The sequence below is a fragment of the Anas acuta genome, chromosome 19, assembly GCF_963932015.1.
Source record: "Anas acuta chromosome 19, bAnaAcu1.1, whole genome shotgun sequence".
Lineage (NCBI taxonomy): Eukaryota > Metazoa > Chordata > Aves > Anseriformes > Anatidae > Anas > Anas acuta.
In genome coordinates, this window is record NC_088997.1 from 6,803,334 (window position 1) to 6,826,748 (window position 23,415).

General features: G+C 59.8%; 1 protein-coding gene across 4 annotated transcripts; it reads left to right on the forward strand.

The window, feature by feature from the left end:
- Positions 1-1,165: 1,165 nt before the first annotated feature.
- POR (cytochrome p450 oxidoreductase) lies at positions 1,166-23,253 on the forward strand. 4 transcript variants are annotated; one of them, XM_068655564.1, is made up of 17 exons: positions 1,288-1,306; positions 2,566-2,665; positions 7,154-7,337; positions 13,576-13,624; positions 14,446-14,574; positions 15,199-15,348; positions 16,254-16,378; positions 17,293-17,382; positions 17,634-17,732; positions 18,380-18,496; positions 19,122-19,240; positions 20,337-20,518; positions 20,679-20,828; positions 20,979-21,246; positions 21,883-22,028; positions 22,217-22,302; positions 22,485-23,253. In XM_068655564.1, the coding sequence occupies exons 3-17, from the start codon at positions 7,168-7,170 to the stop codon at positions 22,627-22,629; spliced, it is 2,025 nt and encodes a 674-aa protein (XP_068511665.1). In that variant the 5' UTR covers positions 1,288-1,306; positions 2,566-2,665; positions 7,154-7,167; the 3' UTR covers positions 22,630-23,253. The 4 variants fall into 4 exon arrangements, with proteins under 4 accessions (XP_068511666.1, XP_068511665.1, XP_068511664.1 ...); XM_068655565.1 differs by lacking the exon at positions 2,566-2,665 and having other exon boundaries at positions 1,166-1,306; XM_068655563.1 differs by lacking the exon at positions 1,288-1,306 and having other exon boundaries at positions 2,537-2,665.
- The last annotated feature ends 162 nt before the right edge of the window (positions 23,254-23,415 follow it).

Sequence of the window (23,415 nt, forward strand, 5' to 3'; positions counted from 1 at the left end):
ACCTCTCCTGCAGCCCTGTCGTGGTGGCTCACCCCCCAAGCCCAGCCCGTCACCAAAGTGTTCCTGTGGGGTTTGCAGTCACGGCGTGGGGAAAAACCCCAAAAGAGAGCCGTGGCCCTCTGCAGGTTGTGAAATTTCCCCCCAAAAGAGGCATTTTTGGAGCCTTTTGGCGGCGAGGCGAGCTTTGCCTGGGAGCCCTGCTGAAATGCCCAAAGAGCGTGCCTTGTGCCCAAAGCAGGGCGCTGAGTCTGTCTGTGTCCGTCTGTCTGTCTGTGCACACCTGTATCGTGCCCATGCACCTCTAGCTGGCCTTATGGCCGTGTACCCCTGTCTGTCTGTCCGTGTGCCTCTGTCTGTCTGTCTGTCTGCCCACATGCTTCTATCTGTCCGTGTACCTTTGGCTGTCCGTATGTCCATACACCTACACCTCTATGTCGGGTACCTGTCTGTCTGTCCATCTACCTACATCTGTCTGTCCGTCTGTCTACGCACCTCTCTGTCTTTATGCCCGTGTACCCATGTCTGTCCGTGTGTCTGTCCATGTACCTACATCTCTTTATGTCCGTGTACCTATATGTCCGTCCGTGTACCTATATCCATCTGTCCATCCACATACCTATGTCCATCCATGTACCTATGTCTGTCTGTCCCGTACCTATGTCCATCCATCCGCATACCTATCTGTCTGTCTGTCCATATAGCCATCTGTCCATCCATGTCCCTATATCCGTCTGTCTGTCCCCCCATACCCATGCTATATATAGGGTGGCAGGCACTGTATACCTACCATACCTGTCTGTCTGTCCCCGTACCTCTGTCTGTCTTTATCCCCGTGTTCCTATATCCGTCTGTCCGTCCACGACCCTGTCCGTCTGTCCATGTCCCTATATCCATCAGTCCATATACCCCTATATCTGCCCCCCATACCCGATGCTGTATATATGGCAGCAGGCAGGGTATATCTGCCATCCCTATACCCCTGTCCATCTGTCCCTGTACCCATGTCCATCTGTCCGTCTGTCCCTATACCCGTGTCCCTATACCCGTGTCCCTATACCCGTGTCCCTATATCCATTCCCCCGTCGCTGCCCCTTTAACGCCCCCCCCCATTTGGCGCGCCGGGGCCGTACCACCTCGGGCAGGACGGGGGGAGCCAAACATCCGCGGGGCCGCCCCCTCCGGCGCCTCCCATTGGCTGCTCGGCGGGGGCGGGGCGGGGCTCCCCCCCGCGCGGGGTCGCGGTGGTGCGGGCCGGGCTGCGCGCGGCGGCGGGGCCGGGCCGGGAGGGGCAGAGCGGGGAGAGCAGGTGAGGGGGGAGGGGGGGCTGGGGGGGGGCTATGGGGTGAAGGGGGGGGTGTGGGGTAAGAGGGGGGGTTATGGGGTGAGGGGGGGGTCGTGGCTACTCTGTTGGGGGGTTTGGGGTGTGGGGGGCTCGCTGCTGGGGGGTTTGGGGCGAGAGGACCCCGTTTTGGGGGGGGTTTGGGGGTGTTAAGGGGGGTTTGGGGTGCTGGGGGGGGTATTTGGGGGGTTGGGGGTGAGGGGGGGTGGGGATGGGGGGGGCAGGGGCCTGTAATGGGGGCTGGGGGTGTGGGGTGCTGTTAGGGGGGTTATTGGGGGGCGTTATTGGGGGGCTGGGGTAATTGGGGGGGCGTTAGTGGAAGGATTGGGGTGGGGGGGGCCCACTGGGTGGGGGGGTCTGGGATTGGGGGGCTGCGGGGAGCACAATCCTATTAATGGGGGGTTGGGGTGAGCAGGACACCGGTGCTGGGGGGCTTGGGGCGAGGAAGACCCCGGTATTGGGGTCAGGTCCCATTAATGGGGGGCTTGGGGTGAGCGGGGCCCCATTACTGGGGGGCTTGGGGTGAGGAAGACCCCATTATTGGGGTAAGACCCCGGTATTGGGGTGAGCGGGGTTACTGGGGGCTTGGGGTGAGCACAGTCCTTCTATTTGGGGCCTTGGGGTGACGGGTCCCCGTTATTTGGGGTGCCTGAGGTGATGGGACCCCATTACTGGGCTGCCTGGGGCAGGCTGAGCCCTATTATTGGGGGTCTCCTGGGGTTTGGGGCTCCCCCACTGCTGGGTTCCCCCCTCTGAGGGGCTGCTGTGCCCTGGAAGCCCCCTGGGGGCTCCCCCCTGACCTTGCCCTGGGAGCAGGGGGGCTGATAATGATGGATAATGGGTTGATAGATAATTATAGGTAACGATTGGGAGGAGAAAGGTGACATTTAGGGTTTCTGCCTAATCTCAGTAAATTACCCTGCTGCAGGTAACGAAATTGGGGAGCTGCCCCCCCCCCCGGAGCACCCCGTGCTGCCCCAGCGCTCGGTTTTCCTTCGGGCTCGTATTTTGTGGGGTGTTTCTGGGGTGCGCACAGCTCCCGGTGCCTGGTTTTGGGGCCGTGCTGGGCACCCTGCAGCACGTGGAGGTGGCTCCTAGGGTGTAAAAAGGTGGGAAAAAAAAAAAAAAAAAAGCCTCGGAGAGAAGGAACGGGGTGGGCAGGAGGGAGGAGCTGCCGCCACCCAGCTGGCTTCACCCTTACAGAGCTCGTAAATCTCCTCGTGCAGCCTCTCCCCGCGGATCTCGGAGGGAAATCTCCTGCCCTGTCATCGCTTCGAGCCGCCTCCCGTTCAATCTGCGGGGTGGTGCCTGCGTGGGGTTGAGCAAGTGAGTGCTTTCTGCAGCTTTTGCTTTGCTTTCTCCCCCCCCTCCGACCCCAAGCAGCTGCGGGGGGTGCTCGCCGGGACCCCCGGTCCCATTGAGGCGCTTGGTGCCACTCGCCCTCCGTGCTGGGGCTCCTGGGCACCCTCAGCGCCTGCTCGCGGAGCGGTGGGAGCGAGGTAACGAGTTTTTTCTCACCCCACGGGCTGGGGGGGCACCCCTGGGTGCTGGTGGGGGTGTGGGGACGAGCTGGCAGTTACCCCTGGTGGCACTGAACTTTGTGCTGTTGCCCGTGCGCCCGCCGGGGTTGGTTTCTGCGGGGTCTGAAATTTCCCAAAACGGAGCAAATAACGGCAGGCTGCTCCTAATTCCTCACCCAAATAAATGTTGGGGTCAGCTGGGTGCTGCCCGGTGCTCGGAGCCCTCGAAGAGGCAGGGAGTGCCCGCGGCTCTGGTGGCTTCTCCGAGGCCACCGGGTCCAAAGGGCGGCCGAGTTCGGTCCCTGGGGGCAGGTCATCAAAGTGTGCCCAGAGTTGTTCCTTTGCGAGGAATTCGGGAGGATTACTCATTAATTTCCCTTTTTCCATCCAGACCAGGGGATGGGGAGGATGGGGCTGGGTTTTCCTCCCTGGAAAATCTCTCTGAGGGGCTGGTGGGCAGCTCGGGGGGTTGGGGGGTCCTGGTGGCGCTGGGTGACTTTTTGGGAAACGTTTGAGCGAGCTCCAAGCTTCGGAGGAGGAAGCTGGTGGGGCGCCCACGAGGATTGTGCAAGCCCTGGTTGTGTAACGGGGCCGCGTGTGATTACTGGAGGTACGAGGAGCAGCCGGGCGTGCGGAGGGGAGGAACAACGGTGAGCCGGGTGCCTTCTGTTCTGTAGGGCTGGTGTGGGGCCGGGGAGCCACGGCTCTTCCAGGAGACCTCCTTTCAGCCTGGGTTTTCTTAACTTTTCCTCTCTTAAGTAAATCAACAACCCCTCCAAACACACCGCTCCCATCAGAGGTCTGTACGGACCTCAGGGTTAGGGTCAGGGTTAGGGTTAGGGTTAGGGTTGGGGTTGCTGGATGTGTTTTCGCCACGTCCCTCTGGTGCTCACCCAGCCGTTTGGTTCGGAGCAAACCTCTGAAGGAGAGCAGCGTTGGAGGCTTTTGCCACCCGAAGGTGGCCTGCAGCTCCTCCAGTCCTGCCCCAGCTTCTTGGTGCTCGTTCCCCGTTCCAAGCGTGCCCTCGACGCCCTGGGAGGGGAGGCTGGGGAGCAGGATTAGCCAGCGGAGGAGCTCAATTCACCTGCCCCGTCTCAGGTTTTGTTGATCCCCTAATCCTGCAGCCTTGTTTATCCGCGCTGGCTCCTGTTCATCGGGTTTAGGTGCCGGTGAGATGCCTCCCACCCTTGTGCAGGTTTTTTTTTACCTGGGGAAGGGAAGGGACAGGACAATGCCTCAGGTCCCCTGGTGTCCCCTGGGGCAGCGCCCTGCCCTCGCTGCTGGCCCCACCGCGGCGTGCCCGTGGTGCCGAGGCGCAGCACCTCTCCTCCTGTTCCCTTCCTGGCTTTTCCAGCTGTTTCGTGCTGAAAATAGCAATTCTGTGATGTCTGGGCCGGTGTGTCAAGGCCTGCTTGGAAGCGACCTTGCACAGCGAGGAGAATTTGTTTAAAGCTGTGGGTTTTATTTTTAAGGCTTCTTCTCCGCGGTGCCATACAAGAGCGGTCACCGTGAGCCAGCAGGGATGTTCCGGGGCACGCCGACATCCCCGGCACGGAGCTCCCGGCGCTGGGATCGTGAGAGCTGTGCTTCTGCTTTCTGTGCTAACCCAAAATCTGTGCTGAGTCAGTGGCACGAGGGGCGTCATGTGGCTGCAGGGAGCCAGAGGGGCGCCGTGCCGATTTCCGAGCTTGATTTGGCTCGGAAAACCCCCAAAAAAGCTCAGCTGGCTGTGTCCGTAGGCTCAGCGCTGCGGGAGGTGGATCTGGGGCAGGAGGCCACGTCCTGAGATGCTCGAAAGGCCCCCCAAGCACTGCGTAAATCAAATCCAGCTCGTGGAGAGCCAGCTTCCTGCACAAAGAGCTGAGCTGAGGCTTTTTGGTCTCCAGCAGATAACACGAGCAGTCTGCAACCCTCAGAAGTCCATATATGTGGTGGGACACTTTTTTTTTTTTTGGTGTCATCCCCTAATGCTGCCCCCAGCCGCGTGCAAGAGAGGGAGAACAGTGGTTCCTTTGGGGTTGCTGACTGCTTGTTTTTTTAGGGCACTTCCCCTTCCTTCTTGCTTGTTATAATGTCATTTAATACCTCCATACTGCTATCCAGAAGCACCTTTAGTCCCCATGGAAATCCTGGGGGATTAAATCAGCCCCAGGGATCTGCAAGCTGCCCTTACCATGCAAATTCCCAGGTTTGGGAGGCTGAAAAAATGGGGGAAAATGTAGCAGAGCTGCCTCGCTGCAGCCTTTCTGAACGGGTGAGTGGTTTGGTACCTCGCGTCCTGGCTGAGACGGGTGCTGTGAGCAGAAACCAGGAAATTAAAAAAAAAAAAGTGGGAAGAGATTGAATGTCTGCCTTATCTTGGCCGAGAGTACAATAAACATTGGGGATAGAAGAGCTGGCCTTGAAGCTGATGGAAGGGGAACTCGTGCATCGTGCCTTTTGTGCAGGAAAGGGGGCTGAAGATGGGCTATGGCTGGGGATAAATGTGCTGGGGATAAATGTGCTGCCCCGAGGTGGGCTGTGTGTCCTGGAAAAAGCATCCTGAAGGCTCGGAGGTGTTCCTGCAGAAGAGCTGGGGGTTTCCCGCGTGTGAGCAGCCACTGAGGCTCCCTGGGGAAGCCCCCGTGGATTTTTTTCTGCTGTAAAACATAAAAAAGCAGCTTGAGAGCTGAGCAGGAGCCCGGGCTGTGCGCGAGGGGGCGGCTGCCTGGCGGGGGCTGAGCTCTTCCCGCAGATGAACCGGGGTGGCAGGGAGAATTTGGGGTTCGTCAGGAGGGGAGGCAGCGAAGGAGCAGCACTTCCAACACTTCTCCTCCCCGGCATTTCCCTCCCTGGGTGCCAGTGGCTGGAGCAAACGGGGAGGAGGAGAGGAGGGAGCCCGCGGGGAGCTGCTGGCAGCCGGGCTCCCTGGCCTGGAGGTTTAGTCTGCGGCTGGGCAGGAGCACGGCCAGCCCTCGCCTGGCTCCGAGGGAGGGGAGGACGGGGTGCCCTGCCCAAAAGGAGCGGGCGTTTTGCTCGTCTGCAGCCGCATTGCTCGCATTTTTCTTCCCACCCCCTGCCTGGTGCCATCTCCGCCAGCCCAGTGGTAAATGGGGAGCTCTGCGGTGCTGTAGTGCCTTTGGTGGGGTGGTGTGCCGAGCTCCTGGCTAAATTAAACATCTGGTGGGGCTGAGGACCTGTTGGGATGCAGAAATGCCCAGGAGCCCGTCTGGGATGGCAGGCAGCAGGCTGTGGGTTCCCCCGAGCTGTGCAGGAGCTGGATGCGTCCTTAGCAGGGGTGGGCTGGGGTGAAAACCAGCTGCTGTGTGGTTTTTGGGGGATAAAATGATGGGCTGGAGGGAGAGCCTGGGTGTAGGTTGGGCAAACTGCCGTGAACAAAGAGTTGGTGGCTGGTACCTGCTCTCACATCCCACAGGATGCTGCCCCGGGAGTGCTTCTGCAATTTTGGGGTCCTTTGGTGTGGCTGGGGTTTGGTTGGGGTCAGCACCTGGCAGCAGGGCACACGCAAGGGGAACGGGGTCAGGGAGCCACCTCTTCCTCCCGACCCCCTGCGTTCCTCTTCCAAGAGCTTCCCCCGTCCCCCTCCTGCCCCCTGAGCATCGCCTTCTCTTCCCTTCCCAATTCCTTGATGCAATAACCTGAAACCTCAGCCTCTTTTCCTTCCCAGCCCAGGCACAGCTTGGAGTTTGCTGCTTCTCCCTCGGTCCTTTAGGACAGCCACCCAGGAGCTCCTCTAGCCGAGCCTCTGCCCCTCCTGTCCTGCCCTGCCACGTCCCATCCGCGGCTCTGACTCACTGCTGCGTGCGAGTTCAAATGTCCATGGTCTCCCTCCCGGCTTGGCGAGCTGCCCGAGCCCGAGGAGAGTCACTTTGCCCCCGCCAATCGAGTTTGGAGTTAATTATCTCTTTGCCTGGACACGGTGTGCCCTTGCGTGCCCGGATGATAAAGCTGCTATCGGCGCAGCGGGGTTCAGAGCCGGGCAGGGCAGGGGGAGGGGGCGAGGGGTGGCTCAGGGGGGGCAGAAATTGAGCTGGGGAATTGTGCGAGGGGAAGGGACGAGCTTGGCAGCACGGTGAGCCACCTCGGGACGTGCAAGCGCCTCGCTGGGCATGAAAGGACCTCGCCGAACCTGGTGGAAGCTCTCCAAAAATGCCATGGGGCTGCCTGGTGCTCCTGGAGCTGGATGCGTAGTGGAAAAGCGCGTTCCCAACAGCCTTCAGTTCTGTTCCTCTGTGCCCGTGTGCTGCCGCAGGCGTTCAGTTATTTATTTCTCCGTATTTCTCTCTCCTTCCAGCCTCTCTGATCGCCATGGGGGACGCAGGCGTGGAGGCGCCTCCCGCGGGCAGCGTGCAGCAGGACTCCTTCTTCAGCATGACCGACGTCTTCCTCATCTCCCTCATCACCGGGCTCTTCACCTACTGGTTCTTCTTCCGCAAGAAAAAGGAGGAGATCCCCGAGCTCCCCAAAATCCAGACAGCGTAAGTAACAACTCGGGGGGGCAGCAGCTTTCGGTCTTGGTGCCAGTCCCCCTGGGGGCTGGGGCTGCAGGCTCCCGGCAGCAGGGGGCTGCTGGCTGTGTCTGAGGGTGTTTAAATGGGATTTCCAGCCTTTCCCTCAGCTTGTTCTGTGGGGTTTCCAGATGTGGGGTCTTTTTGAGCCGTGCGTTTCCTTCACAATGCTGAAATCCCCGTGGCAGAACCAAGCTCCGGTTCTCTTACCCTGCTCCGTGGCTCAAATCAGTAATTTGTCTTGCCAAGCGAGGCGGGAAGAGGCTTTAAAATCCCCTGGCTGCACTTCAAAATGCTCTGGGATTGCTTTGGCTGTTCTCTTCGTTTTCTGATAAGTCACAGATAAATCTGAAGAAAGATGAATTTGTTCTTAAGCAGGTTTCTTCTGTCGGAAATCTTATCTGCTCTTAGCTGTCAGGAGAAGAAATAGGGCCTTGGGAACTGGGGGATAGTTTCTGGGCACGAGCTGCCTGGCAGCTCTTAGGAAACGTGCCCGGCTTTGCTGCCTGGCCTCTGCAGCAGTAGGAGGTTGGGGAGGGACGGGGAGGGGTCCTTGTTCCACCCCGTCTGCTCCCAGGGATTTAGGGCCAGGAGCGAGCTGCGCCAGGGGAGGTCTGGGGGAGGTTGGTTCTTCGCCTGGCACGTACAAAACTCAACATCAATTTTCTTGCTGGCCTTTTTAAGCCCGTTCCTTCTGTTTCTCCTGGGAGCAGGATAACACGGTCGGTACAGGCTGGAAACCCTGCCCCGGAGAGCTCGGGAGCCGGCGCTGTGCGGTACCGTCCCTCCTGGGATCCGCTCTGAGGATGCAGTTTGCCCTGGGGCAGAAAGCCAGCTCAGCGTTGGGTCTCTGCAGAACCTAACCCTGTGTGGGGTGAATCCTCTGTGTCTGTAGGGCTGGGTGCAGGCTCACTGCAGCTCCCTGCTGAGCTGGGAGCCGGGTGGGTGGCCGCGGAGCCACGAGGGGCAGGAGCTCTCCGTGGATGGGTCAGGTGGGGCCGTTTGGTGATGAGCCAGGGCACTGCGCAGGAGCCAAGGCATTTTGTACTCCTGTTACCCCGTGTGGACACAGCATGAGGTTGCGGGCCTCTTATCTCTTTTATCTCCTCGGCTTCTGTAAGTTTTGTGAAGCCCCTGGGTGATGGGAAGAGCAGCACACGCCTGGTGACCAGCTGTAAGGCAGGCTGCACGCACACCGGTGCGCATTTCCTGGGTGGAAAGGGTTTGGGAGAGGAAAAATGTCCCTGGCCGCAGTACCACGTGGCAAACAGGTGTGTACGAGGCTGATAGCAGCTATCAGCGAATGATTCCCAGCCTTATCTGGGGCATTTGTTTTGTTGAATCAGTGAAATACTTTCCCTCCCGTGCCCGCAAGAGCGTGTGGATGTGTGCGTGCGGAGCAGGGACCGCGATGGGGCACGGCCGGAGATCGAGCAGAGCTGAGCTGGCTGCAGGAACAGCACCAGCAGCTGGAAGTTAGATCCTGACCGACCCCAAAACTCCCATCCTGGCTGTCCTTGTGACACCCCACCAGCACACGCAGCTCTTCCCCAGGGCTGCTGTGACCTTGCAGAGAAGTGGCGCCGTGGAGGAGCTCGCCAGGCACCCCAGGTGTCTCCTCCTGCCCCGTTGTGCTGCGGGACCCCGAGCTGTGGGCATCATTTAGGGACCATTTAGGGACTGCCTGGTGGGTTTGCCCACGCTGTGCTGCCTCCTCTGCTTGTGAGCTGCTGGGGAGGAGCAGCACCTTGTGTCCCCGACAGCCAGGCTGGAAGGCCGTGGTGCTCCAGACCTCGTCTGACACGGTCCCGTTTTGGCAAAGTGACAGCCAGGCAGGTGAAAAGTGAGAAAAAAAAAGCCTTGAAATAGGTTTTTCTATACGGGAAACCTGCCCCTGCCGCAGCCCTGGTGTGGGCATCACAGACCCGTCATGGGTGATGGCACATCTGTCCCCTGGGGAGGGGACAGCAGCCTCCTGCAGCTTTGGCACTGTTATCTCATGGCACGTTTGGGTCTGGGAGGGAAAGGAGTTGGGGAAAATAAGCTCGTTCAGCCTTGGATTTCCTTCCCTGGGGTGGGGCTTCCTTGCTGTTGAGCAAGCAGATGAGGAAAGCAGGTCACTGTGGGGCAGGGCAGGGAGGCCTGGACCCACGGAGGCAGAGGAGCCCTTGGCTGGGGCTGTCTCAGGCTGACGTGGGGAACCTTGGCCTTTGGAGGTGCTGCCTTGCTTCAGCACTTTCCCTGCAGCTGCGCCTCGACTCACCAAAACGTCCCGATGTGCCTTATCTGGCAGCGCTGGGGGACGGTTTCTGACACGGCCCTTTAGCCCCCAGCTTCAGCCTTGAGAGATTGGGGGACAAAAAGGTTGGATAGGGGTTCAGATGCGTCGTGAGGGGAGCTGCCTGGATGGGTTTGCTGCAGGGTGTGAGAGTGCGAGCAGGGGGCTCCATCCACACGTGGGCTCTGGCTCCGTGGTGCCCTCCTGGGGCTTTTGGGAGCTGCCCACACACCTTGACCAAGCCAAGGCAGAAAGAAAATGCTTCTGCTGCTGACTGTGGAGGAAGAAATGCACAAAATCCCCTGTTCTGGGTGGGATCTGGGTTGGGTTCACTTTCTGTGGCCCCGCACAACCACGCTCCCCCTCTGCCTGCGTGTCTGGGGTCCCGGAGAGGGGACAGAGCTGGGACCAGGTACAAGCTCCCTGCAGGCAAGACGTGGTGTACCTGTGCTGTGTGACACACGTGGGGCAGCCCGGGGTGCTGCCACCGAGGATTTCTTGCGTTTTGGCCATTTCCAGAAGTAATTGAAGCCACCGGTGCGTTCCCAGCCGCCTGCTCTGCAGATGTCCCCGGGGAGAGCAGCTCCTGCGCCCTGTGCAGCCACGGCGAGGGTGGCTGTGTGCCCTCTCGGTGACATGCCTGGGGCATGCACTCCTTTTCCTATTTCCTTCCCCTCGGCCAGGCCAGCTCTGCGTGTTCCTCAATCAGAGATTTCCTCCCTCCCTCCCTCGTGTGCCTGCGGTGCACAGATTGCTCCCCCGGGGAGCCGCGGGTGAGCCCCCGATGGGCGCACTTGGTGTCAGCGCCCCCATCCTCCTCCTCCTCCCCCTCGTCTTTGACATTGTTTGGGGCAGAAAGGGGCTTATCTCAGCTCTGCAGCTACACAACCCCCTTCCCTGGTGCTCATTGGGTTTCCTGTGGCAGGAATCGCTCCAACTTCTCAGCCTGATCAGCTCGCTGCTGCCTGCGTGCGTCAGAGGCAGAGACCCCCTCCGATTCCATTGGGATTGGGATCCCGGGGGGAACAAACTCCTTGGGGCCACCCCCGGCGTGGCACTGCTCACACAGTGCCTGGAACCCTTTCATTCAGCTGCGACGCCGACTTTTGGTTTTGTTTTTTTTTTTAAAAAAAGGAGATATCTAAAAGCAGCTGGATACAAACCGTTTCCAAGGTAACGGGGCCGGAGGAGGGTTTTGTGCCCTGTCCCCCCCCCTCTTCCCTCAGCTCCATGGGGACGGGAGAGGGACGAGCGCTGCGGGGAATCCTGGGAGGTCTGGTTCCCTGCTCCTAATTCCTCGCTGCCCCTGCTGCCAGATGTTGCTGCCGCGGCTCGGGGCCGCGCGGATCCGCTCGGGACCTCCCCGAGCTCCTGCTATGACCCGCGCCGGGACCTCTTGCGCCGCCTCTCTTCTCCTTAACAAAAGGCTGACGCCCGGCTTCGGAGCCCGGGGGGAGCAGAATGGAGAGGCCTGTCCCTGAATCCCCACCGAGGAGCTAAGTTAGAGCCTTCCCCCAGCGCTCCCCCTGCAGACACGGCCGCCCCGGGACTCTTTGTTTGCCTGTGCCCTCGCCATGGGATGCGCCTACTCGGTGCCAGGAGAAGAGGCGGCCGTGGCCAGGTGAGTTCGTCTGCCCCACGAAGGGGATGGCTCGGAGCAGGGGGGAGCTCCCGCTGCCCCCAGGGAGCTGCTTGGGCAGGAGAGTGCAGGGAGAGCCGTGCCGGGAGGCATCTTGCTGCCAGGAGGTCCCCGAGCGCACGGAGAGCTGTGCCGGGGGGCACCTCGCCACCAGGAGGTCCCGGCCGTGGTGCCCGAGCCAGAGCAGTGCGTGTCCAGGTTGGTTTCTCTTCGGTATCTGCCTGTGCCTTCAGTAGGCAGGACGTTTTGGGGGGCTCTGGGAAGGAAAGGTGTCCAGCTGAACCGAGACCGAGGCTTGGTGGAGCGGAGGCTTTGGTAACGTTGCTGAGCTGCCGGTGATTTCCTCCCCTCCTCCTGAAATCGAACCGAAAGGGAGCTCTTTGGGCTTGGGCTCTCACCGAGGGCTTTCAGCCTGCACACACTAAGCTAAGAGCTAATCCCTCTCCTCCACCCGGCACTCTTTCTAACTCTCTTACAAATGCTACCCTGAGCTGTCAAACTCTAAGAGCGGTCGGTGCTAAAAACGTGATTTTCTGCTACGTTTTCTTTTCGTTCTCCGAGTAGTGAAAACGAGCGTCCTTTCCGTCTTCAGGATCTGTGCTTGGATTGTCACGCCGCCGTGCTGAGGCGGTTTCAGGGAGTCCTGGAGCTCTTTTTTGCAGAAGCCAGACTCGTTTCTTCTGTGCCCGAGCCGCAGGCTGCTCCACCACAGCCCCTCGGTGCGGGCTCTCCTCCTTTGAAAGCCGACCAGCTCCATGCGTGCCCTTTCCTCTTCTAAAGGGAGCTCACTGAAAAGATCCCAAACTCTTTTTTTTTCTTTTCTTCTTCCTCTCCAAGTGTTCTGTCAAGCTGCTGACCCAACAGCTATTGTAGCTGGATCTGATTGCCAGGGGGCAGTCAACCAAAGGGACGCACCCGCGGCAGCTCGGGAAGGCCGAACGGGGGCACAAAGCGTCCCTCCTGGGAGCACAGCCTCCATGGGAAGCTTTTTTGGGTAGCGTTGGCTCATCTTTCGTTCATGCTGTATGGGAATGTAAGCGCTGGGAGCTGTGGGGCCTGGTTACGGAGCTCCTTGTGGGGTTGGGGTGCTCGGGGGCGTGCTGGGTTGGACGCCCCCCACCCCGCTGCTCCCTGCGTGCGCTCTGCGAGAGCCTGCACAGATCCCCCCCTCCGAGCCACGGGGTTTAGGAAACTGTTAGTGAGCTCTGCACATTCTCACATGGGCCGGAGCCAAAACCATTTGTTTTTTGCCTGGAGGCTTCTCTCTTCCCACAGGAGACCCAGCCTTGCATTCTTCCATTGTGAAAGAGGAATGGGAACGGGTCCCGCGTTCCCCCCTCTTCCACAGCGGGGCAGGCAGCAAGTGAGCTCCTGGCACTTGTCCTCCTGCCTTGAAGAGGCTCCGGTGGCAAATCTGCTGCAGCCACGGGGCCTGGGGGTGCCCGGCTTCCACCGGGGCTGGGTCACTCTTGTGCTGTGACACTAAAAACTGGTGAATGCGCTCAGGGCGCTTAGGGCAGCCGGGTTCTCTTGGCGTCCCACCTAGCAGGGTAGCCGTAGCAGGGTGAGCTTGTGCCTGGCTGATCCTGACACCAGTGTGGTTCATCCCTCGTTCCAAGCAAAGAAAGCCACCTCCGTGCCCGCTGTGCTGGGGACAGGAGCCCTGCTGTGGGGCTGAGCACCGCAGGACCTCGAAGGGCAGCGGTCGCCTTGCCAGCGGCTCCGATCCGCCGCGGAGCCTCTGTGTGTCCCTGGGGCTCCTGGCTCTGGGATTCGTGTCTGGCACGCTCTGGGAAGGTCTGTTTTGAGGTCAGAACAGCTGGTTTTTAGCCTTGTGTGACTTCAAGCTTGGAGAACCCGCCCCTGGGGGCATGGCTGAGAATGCAGGCGGGGGGGGGAGGCAGGGAGCGCTCCCGTCCCTCCTCTCACACCGTGGTTAACCTGAAGGCACCCTCACATCCCAGCTCCGTGAGGTCCCCTCAACCTGCCCAGCGGTTACGGAGCAGTTTTCAGAGTTAAAAGTTTCCTGCTGCCCGGGGCTGAGCTGCTGGGCTCCTCCTAGCAGCTCGCTGTCCTCTGCTCCGTGGCTGTGTGTGCAGAAGCCACCCTGCAGCTGAGCTGAGCGCTGGGCAGCCCTGGGACAGGCTGAACACGTGTTTGGTGGGGAATCTCCCTGCTTTGAAAACCTTCCCGAGACCTGGGATAGGTTGGGGAGCTCTTTTTTCCCTACTTGCTTATTCCTGACCTTAAAGAGTGTGCTCATCTGAGCGGGGATTCCTCCTGTCTTTCAGACCAGCCTCGCCGAGAGACAGCAGCTTCATTGAGAAGATGAAGAAGACGGTAAGCTGCCTGCGTGCACGCTGTGCTGGGGGGGTGACGGAGCTGGTGGCATTCCCTTTCCCCTGGGGACTGCCAGCTGCCAGCAGGGGGGACCTCTTTGCCCCCAGAGACGTGTCTGCTGCAAGGGGCACCCGCAGACGGGGAGGCAGGAGCAGCTCGAGTGGTCTGTGCACGGGGGTTGCTCTTAGAGAAAGTTAAAGTGACAATTGGATGCAAGAAAAAAAAAGAAATGTAACATGAGATGAAGTCAGGAGGGAAATGGCAGGGACTTTGGGCAGGGACTTCAAAGCCGTTGGCTGCCAGCTGTGTGTCTGCGGGGCTGGTTCCCGAACCTGGCTCGCTCTGAGCTGGGAATTGCACACAGAGCTGGCAGCTGCTGGCTGCTGGACGGCACGCAAGAGGAAGCGTTGGGAAAAGCAAGGGCTGGATACGTTTTCTATTTTACATCAAAGTAGCTGGCTTGCTGCAGAGCAGGAGCTCCTGTGCTCGGGCGCTTCCCCAAAGCTTTGGCAAAGCTGCTCTCATCCAGGGAGTTCCCCGCTTCCAGGAGGCACCGCACAGCCTCGAGGCTGAGAGCAAACCTCGAGGGGTTGTCCTTTGCTTTGGGTTTTTGAGTCCCCTCGGAGACGAGCAGAGCGATATTCCTGCTGACAGCTCAGCCTTGAGGTTTCTGCCACGATCCTGGTGGCAGCTCCAGGACGAGCGCAGGCTCCTTCCAGCTGCAGGGCTCCCGGTCCCAGGCTTTTCTACAAGAAGCACTTCCTCTGCGCCTCTGCCAGATGAGTAATCACCATTTAACGGGGATTTCTTCTTCTCTCCAGGGACGCAACATCGTGGTTTTCTACGGCTCCCAGACGGGCACGGCGGAGGAGTTTGCCAATCGCCTCTCCAAGGACGCTCACCGCTACGGCCTGCGCGGCATGGCAGCAGACCCCGAGGAGTATGACCTGGTAACTGGGACACAAACACGGCCTCGGGATGGATCATATCCACCCAGCAGCCCCCAAAAAGCAGAAAGGACTTGGCCACGGGGCTGTTGCCCTGTTGGCGGTGGTACTTAGAGGAGAAAAGGACATTGAATGAGGCGGAGAGGTGCTGAGGTGGGCTCGGTCCTCGTCAGTCTGTGGATTTGGGGTGAACTCTGCAATGTGTCTGGAAAGGGAGGGTAGCCCGGGGTGTTTGGGAGCCGTGTCACGCTGTTGTCAGTGTGACAAATGCTCCGTGTTCATTCTGCAGTCAGCATTGGTCCCGTGGGCCTGCAGCAGCCTGGCACAGACGCACTGATGTTCCGCGCTCAGGATAAAACAACAATCCTGTCCCGTACAGCCCAGACAGAAAACCCAATCGCTTTTTTAGGGGGCAGCAGTGCTGATTTCAGCCCAGTGAGGGTGTGGTTGGCTTTATTTCCCTTGCCATTTCAGGTGGCTTTGTCCTTTCCCCAGCCCCTGTTGTAATTTTTTTGCCGTGCCGTGGTGCTGCTCTGCGCAGCGGGGCTGTGGCTGTGCTGTAGGAACAGCTGTGCCCGATCCCCCTCTCGTGGGATCCCTGGAGCTTTATTCTCTGCTGTGTTACAGTCGGACCTGAGCCGCCTCTCCGAGATCGACAAGTCCCTGGCCGTGTTCTGCATGGCCACGTACGGGGAGGGCGACCCCACGGACAATGCCCAGGACTTCTACGACTGGCTGCAGGAGGCAGACGCCGACCTCTCGGGTCTCCGGTTCGCAGTAAGTCAATTCCTTCCCATTTCTGCTGCATTTGGGCAGGAAAAGCCAAAAACCCTCCGCTGTGAGCTGCTCCGTTCCAGTTTCTGCTGCATTTGGGCAGCAAAAGCCAAAAACCTTCTGCTGTGCTTGCACGTGGCTTGGGTAAAGGCACAACATGATGCCTGTGCCTCGTCTGGATGCGGTCCCTGTTGTCTCTGTCTGCACAGATATTTGCAGGCACGTATCTGGGGGCTTGAAACGCAGCTGCTGGAGCCCTCTCTCCACTCCCTAAATCATGAGGGTTCGCTGGTGATGCCTCGCCGCAAACAGCCCAGCAGGCATCGAGTGTAAGGTCTGGAAATGAGTTACAGGCTGCTGCTGTTCAGAAGCTAATTGAGCAGCCCTTGGCCACATCTTCTCCCACAAATTAAATCACTCGGAGGAGTGCGTGGCTCTTCTCCTGTGCCGAGCTGAATAATTGGCGGAGACACAGCCACCTCACCTAAACCCCAGCCAAGTTCCTCAGGCTGCATCACAATTGCAAAGGGAGGGGAAAATCCTCTGCTGGAGAGGCGAAGCTGCTCGGCACAAAGCAGCCAGGAAGCGTTCGCTGGGCGGTTTTTGGGAGGGGGGGGGACACAAGTGGTCTGCTGGCAGCACAGCCCCTCACTGGCCCCTGGGGGAGCTGGCACGGGCAGCTCCTGCCTGCACGTCCCCTCGCTGTGCCTGAATCCTGGCTCGGAGCAGAGCTGAAAGCTGAGCAAAGGGGCAGGCTGTAACTCAGAAAGTCCACAAACAGCTGGTAGGGACCCGGGAGAGTTACTGCTGTCTGCCTTCTGCGTTCCTTATCTCATCATCCTCTGCCTGCTGCTGGCCGGGGGAAATCCCCTCCTTGCTGCTCCGTGCTTATCAGCATTCTCCTCCAGGTCTTCGGGCTGGGGAACAAGACGTACGAACACTTCAATGCCATGGGGAAGTACGTGGACAAGAGGCTGGAGGAGCTCGGGGCTCAGCGCATCTTTGAACTTGGGCTGGGCGATGACGATGGCAAGTGAGTGGCTCGGCTCTAGGGGCGGTCTGAGCTGGCTAAAGCAGCGTGGAAAGGACCTTGGCAGGGAGCTGGATCTACTGCCAAGGCAGAAATTAACTCCTCAGGGCTGGTTGTGGCAGCTGGCGTGTCCCTGAGCGTGTGTCTGGTCCCTCTCCTACAGAGATCAGTCAGATCCCTGGCTCCCTTGAGCATCCTGGGGAATCCCGAACCTGGGGAAATCCCACATCAGCTTTAAATGCCCGTAGCTGTGTTCTTTGCAAGGCTTCACAGCCTCCTCTGCCTTTGCCCTCCTGCAGCTCCCCTGATACCCCAGCCATGGATAAATTCCTCCATCCCCGTGGAGGCGCCAGGCTCCGTCTCCTTGTGAATTGTTTGTTTTATGCCAGAACGCAGCCCTGCTCCAACTCAGAGCTCCAGAAATGTCTGTGCTCACCTAACACCCTTCTGGCAGGAGCTTAAGCGTGGAAATTACATCAACCTGAGGCTTGGCCTCCAAGGACTGCAAGATTTAATGAGAGGGCTGTGCCGTGTGTGGGAGGCTCTGAGTCTAGGAAAATGAACCTTTCCAGGTCGGAACCTGCCGTGTAGGACGGCAGCTTAATGCCAGGAGTGGGCAAGGGGGAGCTGAGTTGGGCAAAGACCGAGCCTGAATAACAAAACCCTCCTTGGCAGAGCGCAGAAGGGAGGGGTGGGTGGTGCAGCAGGCGTCCCTCCCATCCCCTTCGTGCCCTGAAGATGCTCTGAGGCTGGTCTGGGGGCACGTGGAGGTACCAAAACTGCCCGGCTCCGAGGGCAAATGGTGAAGGAGGGGGTTCAGAGGGATCTGGGACGGTTCCTCTGGGAATGCCCCTCTGGGAGTGCCCCTCTGCTCCCTCGTGGACAGCATTACTGAACCCCTCTTCTGCCCTGCCTAGCCTGGAGGAGGACTTCATCACCTGGAGGGAGCAGTTCTGGCCGGCCGTGTGCGAGCACTTCGGGGTGGAGGCCACAGGAGAGGAGTCCAGGTGGGTGCCAGGGGGATCGACCCCCTGTAAGTGGTGGCTGCAGCATCAGGCTGGAGCCACTGCCCAATTCCTGCGGGCTGGGGGGCGCACAGGGAGCAGGTCAGTGAGTGGGGCTCTTGGGACTGAGCCTGTCCTGGGGCAAATTCGAGTGCAGCTCCGGATTTCTGGTTTGAAGGGTGGATGTGCTGGGTTTTTTACCTTGTTGTTCCCACTTTGACTTTTTTCCTCTTTCCTTTCCCCGTTCCCTCCAGCATCCGCCAGTACGAGCTCGTGGTGCACACGGACGTGAACATGAGCAAAGTGTACACGGGTGAGATGGGTCGCCTCAAGAGCTACGAGAACCAGAAGCCGTGAGTGCCGGGCTGCCCTACACAGGGTGTGAGGGGTCAGGCTTCAGCTGCTGCTGCTCCTGGTGTTTCAAACACCGCAGGCAGGGTCATTTTGGCAGCACAGCCATGGGGTGGATGTCTGCCAGAGAGATGTGGGCTCAGATCTCCCCTGGGACTCTTGGGGATTCCCCAGTTAATGAATCATCGGTGTTTGAGAAGTCGGCTGTGTTCACAGGCGCTGTTTTGGCTGCTAAGTTCCCAGTATTTGTGACGAGGTCAGTCTGGAGCCTTTCGTCCCCCGGAGTAATTAACGCACGATGGCTGCTTGCAGCATTGCTGGGGGGAGATGAATTGTGTAAATGAATTCCGACCTGAAATGTCGCTCTGAGACGTGACACTCCCTCTAATCCCCTGTTGCATCACTTGTTCTTCATGGGGTAGGAGCTGTTGACTGCTGGGCTGTGCTTACAAGGAAAATAATCTGTTTTCTTTGCCAGCGTGGGTAGCAGCAGGGTTGTAATTTGTTTCGTGCTGTGGGGTGCTTTGAAACAAGAGCCGGGGCAGCCCCGTGCTCCGATGGTGGGAGCCTGCTCTGGAGCATTCCTGGATGAAAGCAGAGCTGCGAGCCCGCGGGGGGGTAACCCAGAGGTCTTTGTCTTTCCTTCCAGGCCTTTTGATGCCAAGAACCCCTTCCTGGCTGTGGTCACAGAGAACCGTAAGCTGAACGAGGGCGGAGAGCGACACCTCATGCACCTGGAGCTGGACATCTCCAACTCCAAAATCAGGTAGTTGCCCGCGGGAGGCTGCTCCCCTCTTCTGGCTGGAGCCAAAACTTAACAGTGCCCCCTCTTGGCGCCTGGACCACACACCAGGTACTCCAAATCGGGGTTTTCTCCCACGTTTTGGGCTGTACCTGGCCACCCTGAGCCCCTCCATAGCAGGCTGCGCATCCGTCCCACCTGGGCAGTGCCAGCTGCAGGAATTCCCTAATTCAAAGAAGAAGGGGGCAGACAAACTGTGAGAGGCAGGAACTGGGATGGCTCATGCCTGTGTTTGCTTGGCTTAGATGTACGAGCAAAGGGAGGCTAGAGCCCTGCTCTTCAGCCCTCTTGCTGGCTTAAATTCATCGGTGTGCTTGTGAGAAAGCACAGGGCAGGGAGCTGGCCTGTCCTTGCTGGAAGTCTGGCCTCGTTAAAGTCTCTGGCAAAATTGCAGTTATCTTGGAGCTTCCCCAGGTTGTTAAAACCAGTATTCCCCAGTGGTCCCGTGCTGCTCTGCCTGCCAGCTCTGGGGTCTGGCCCTGCAGGTGCTGTGCAGCCTCTCATCTCTGCTGTCCTGCTGAGCCCCAGCCTGCTCGGCGTGGGCGAGAAGTGCCAATTTTCATCTCTTCTCTTCCTGTTTTTGTATCAGGTACGAGTCTGGGGACCACGTGGCCGTGTACCCGGCCAATGACTCATCCCTGGTGAATCAGATCGGCGAGATCCTGGGCACGGACCTGGACACGATCATGTCCCTCAACAACTTGGACGGTGAGTGTGGATCTCCCCCGAGCATCTGCAGCTCTCCTCCTGCCACGGCCTCTTGTCCTTGCACCAGAGCAGAGGTCAGATCCCCTTTGGGACTGAGGCAAACGGGGACATCCCGCGGCCACTCCGAGTGCGCAGCCATTTAGCGGCAGCGGCTCGGAGCCTGCTGCGAGCCAGCCGAAGTGGGTCAGTTGTGAAATGTCCTCGCTGTGCCCATCCAACAACAAGTTACGTAACAGCACGCTCCTAACCACGGAGCACCAGCCCACCAGAGCATCCCTCTGCTGCTGCTGCTGCCCCAGAGCTCGGGAGGAGCTTTGGAGCCTGAAACGCTGGTGGTGAGCCCCTGGAGGACGCCCAGCCCTGGGGACAGAGCTGCAGGAGGAGAGCTCTTCTCAGTGCTGATTCAAAGAGCTTCTCTTGGGCACCGTTCCCAGCAGAGCTGGCCTCTGGCAAGAGGGAGCTTGCAGCTGCTGCCCATCTTGCTCCCGAGGCGGTGAAGCCTGCGCCAAGGCATCAGAGCTGCTGGCCCAGGAGCTGGCTCCTGGTTTCCAGGGAGCAACTGGCTTTAATGCGCTGCTGGAGCTCTGTCCCAGTCTCTGGCCTCATATCATCGTTCGTGTCCCTTACGGTGCTCTTAGTTTGCTAAATTGAACAGCTCCAGCCTTGGCTGCTGCTGCTTCACCTCCCCGGGGGGCTGTGAGCACAGATGGCCGTGGCCAAAGGATGCTTCTGAGGGCAGGTCTGACGGAGGCATTAAGAGCATGAGGCCAAATTAGCCCTGCAGAGCCCCCTCCTGCTGGGCCTGGCAGTTCTCTGGGTGTCTCTGCCCTGAGCTCGCCCTGGGAAACTACTCCCACCTCTGCCTGGACCCCAGGGTCGGAGCACTGCTGCTCTCCAGGCTGAGGGCAGTGCCTTCTGCGTGGCCTTCCCAAGGTGTCTGTGCAGTGACGCTTCCCATGGGAGGCAGGGAACAAAACTGCGTCCACCTCCTGTGCTGCACACAGCTGCTGGCAGCAAATCTCTAATTTAACAAATAGTTACTGGTTTACTTTTTTTTTTTTATTATTTTTTTCCTCTTTCCTCTCATCTCCTCCAGAGGAATCCAATAAGAAACACCCCTTCCCCTGCCCCACGTCGTACCGCACAGCCCTGACGTACTACCTGGACATCACCAACCCGCCCCGCACCAACGTGCTCTACGAGCTGGCGCAGTACGCCACCGACAGCAGCGAGCAGGAGCGCCTCCGAAAGATGGCATCGTCCTCTGCGGAGGGCAAGGTGGGAGCTGCAGCCCTCCCAGCGCAGCTGCTGGGGTGAACTGGGGCTGGGGAGGGGGACCAGAAGGGGATGCGGGGCTGCTGGGCGCCCTGTGCGGGGAGCTCTGGGGGTGTTTGGTGGCTGCATGGGGTCACCGTGCGTGTGCCCTCCTCTCCCGCAGGCTCTCTACCTCAGCTGGGTGGTGGAAGCCCGGAGGAACATCCTGGCCATCCTGCAGGACATGCCCTCGCTGCGCCCCCCCATCGACCACCTGTGTGAGCTGCTGCCCCGCCTGCAGGCCCGCTACTACTCCATCGCCTCCTCCTCCAAGGTGAGCTGCGGCACCACGGGGTCCCTCCGTGCCCGAGGAGCGGGGTTACCCCGACCTGTGTAGGGTCCGCAGGGGGAAACCGGGTGTCCCACGCTGCGGCCAGCTGTGGGGGTTCCCCGTCTGCCTGCATCTGACGTCCCCTCCCCGCAGGTTCACCCCAACGCCATCCACATCTGCGCCGTGACGGTGGAGTACGAGACCAAGACGGGGCGGCTGAACAAAGGGGTGGCCACCAACTGGCTGAAAAGCAAGGTGCCCAACGAGAACGGCAGCAACTCCCTGGTGCCCATGTACGTCAGGAAGTCGCAGTTCCGCCTGCCCTTCAAGCCCAGCACGCCCGTCATCATGATCGGACCGGGCACTGGCATAGCTCCCTTCATCGGCTTCATCCAGGAGCGCGCCTGGCTCAAGCAGCAAGGTGAGCGCCCAAAAACCTCCCCGGGCAGGAGCTGCTGCAGGGCTCTGCTCTGCAGGGCCGCCCAGCGCCTCCAGCCTGGGCTGGCCACACGCTGATGGGTCAGGGATGTGGGCCTGGCAAAGCAGGGGCCGTGGAGCTGGGTGAGGAGCTGCCGAGTGCTTTATCACAGCACCAGGATGCTTTGAGCTCTTCTGCTGGCTGCAGAGGATGTTTGAGGGGCAGACAGACCTAAGGCAGTTTTTTGACCTCTGCCACCACCTCCCCAAATAGCCACTCGGGTCACTTACACTCATTTCTAACACGTGTAGCTATTGAATGAGCTTCTCCCTCAAACAGAGGCAGCAGCACAGCGCTGCCAGCCCCGAATCACACAATCATTAGGTTGGAAGAGCCCTCCAAGATCACCCAGCCCAACCTCTGACCCAACACAAGTCCTCCACTAACCCATACCCCTGAGCTCCACATCTAAACGTCTTTTAAAGACCTCCAGGGATGGTGACTCCACCAGTTCCCTGGGCAGCCCATCCCAGTGCCTCACAACCCTCTCAGTAAAGAATTTTTTTCCTGGGCGAGCTGGATGGGGGGAGGTGGGGGTGGCAGGGCCGGGGGATTAACGCGTGCCCTGGGACCCCGCAGGCAAGGAGGTGGGCGAGACGGTGCTGTACTACGGCTGCCGCCACGAGCGCGAGGACTACCTGTACCGCCAGGAGCTGGCCCAATTCCAGCAGGAGGGCGTCCTCACCCAGCTCAACGTCGCCTTCTCCAGGGACCAGGCTGAGAAGGTACTGTCCTGCCCGCTCGTCGTGGTGCTGGGGGGGGAAATAAGGCTGGAAACACGCAGCCCGCTGCCAGGGAACGGCCGTGGCAGTCACGGGAAGCCCCAGCTCATCTGGGTGAGCTGTGGGCCCTGTGACAGCTCCTGGGGGCACGGGGGCTCTGCCCCTCTCACCTCCCCCTCGTTCCCTGCCAGGTTTACGTTCAGCACTTGCTGAAGAAGAACAAGGAGAACATCTGGAAGCTGCTGCATGACGGAAACGCTCACATCTACGTGTGTGGGTAAGTCGAGGGGCGGGGAGGGGATTTGGGGAAAACATTCCTGTTTTTTGGCAAACGGGCGTGACTCAGCTTACCCACTGCTCCATGTGCTGGGCTGAGCAAGCCCCCCACATGGCATTCAGAGCCAACCAGGGCTCGGTGGCCCCGTGGCCCCACCTCGCTCATGGTCCTCTCCTTTCCAGGGATGCCCGCAACATGGCCCGGGACGTACAGAACACTTTCTACGAGATCGTGGCTGAGTATGGGAACATGAGCCAGTCCCAGGCCACGGACTATGTAAAGAAACTGATGACTAAGGGCCGCTACTCCTTGGACGTCTGGAGCTAAGAGCGGGGCTGGTGGGGCCAGGGAGAGAACGGGTCCCTGGGATGGGCCTGTGGGAGGCAGGAGGTGCCTGCCCGCTGCCCCCGTGGGCGACTGCCCCATCCCCAGCCTCCAGCGACCCCGGTGTCACCCCCAGCCCCTCCTGGGCCGCAGCCGACTCCAGGACAGGCTGGGTGGAAGGGGCTGAGAGGGGCAGGGGGGTGGCTGGGGCTCTGTCCCCGGTGTTCGCCTTGGGGTCGGTGACAGCCGAGGGACGGGTGGCACCGGGGGAGCTCTGGGCTCCTTCTGCACACGAGGTGCTGCCTTATTCCTGGTGCTGCCCAATTCCCGGAGCCCCGGGGCTGGCGGCCGGCTGCTCTGAGGAAAAGGCAGAGCCAGCGCCCAGCTGGGACCCCGCAGGCACCCCTCTCCTTCCCCTGCCACCCTCCTGGTGGCTCCTGTCCCCTCTGGAAGAGACCTGCTCTGGGGTCACGGCTGCCGGGGCCCCGCTGGCTCCCGTGGGTCCTGCAGCCGCCGGCTCCCCTGTGCCCAGCCCCCTCCGTCATGCTGTGTAGGCTCATTTTTTTAAATACTATTTTTATTTTAACATCTTTGTGATTTAATCATGGAAAAAAAAAAAAAAAAGAACTTTTCAGGCTTTCCAATGACTGTAAATTATTTAAATATACTCGCCCTTGGAATAAAAACACTGTTTCTGGAGCTTGCTTCCTGCCCTCCCCTGCACCCCCTGCTCAGCCAAAGGAGGCAGAGAGGCAGGAGCAGCCTCGCAGCCTTCCCTGCGTGGAGGGG

What these genes read in the sequence shown, in the direction of transcription:
- POR (XM_068655565.1), top strand. Translation starts at nt 7,168, where the DNA reads ATGGGGGACGCAGGCGTGGAGGCGCCTCCCGCGGGCAGCGTGCAGCAG. An exon ending in CTCCCCAAAATCCAGACAGC is followed by an intron (nt 7,338 to 13,575) that starts GTAAGTAACAAC and finishes CCTGTCTTTCAG; the next exon opens with ACCAGCCTCGCCGAGAGACA. An exon ending in GTCCCTCAACAACTTGGACG is followed by an intron (nt 19,241 to 20,336) that starts GTGAGTGTGGAT and finishes CATCTCCTCCAG; the next exon opens with AGGAATCCAATAAGAAACAC.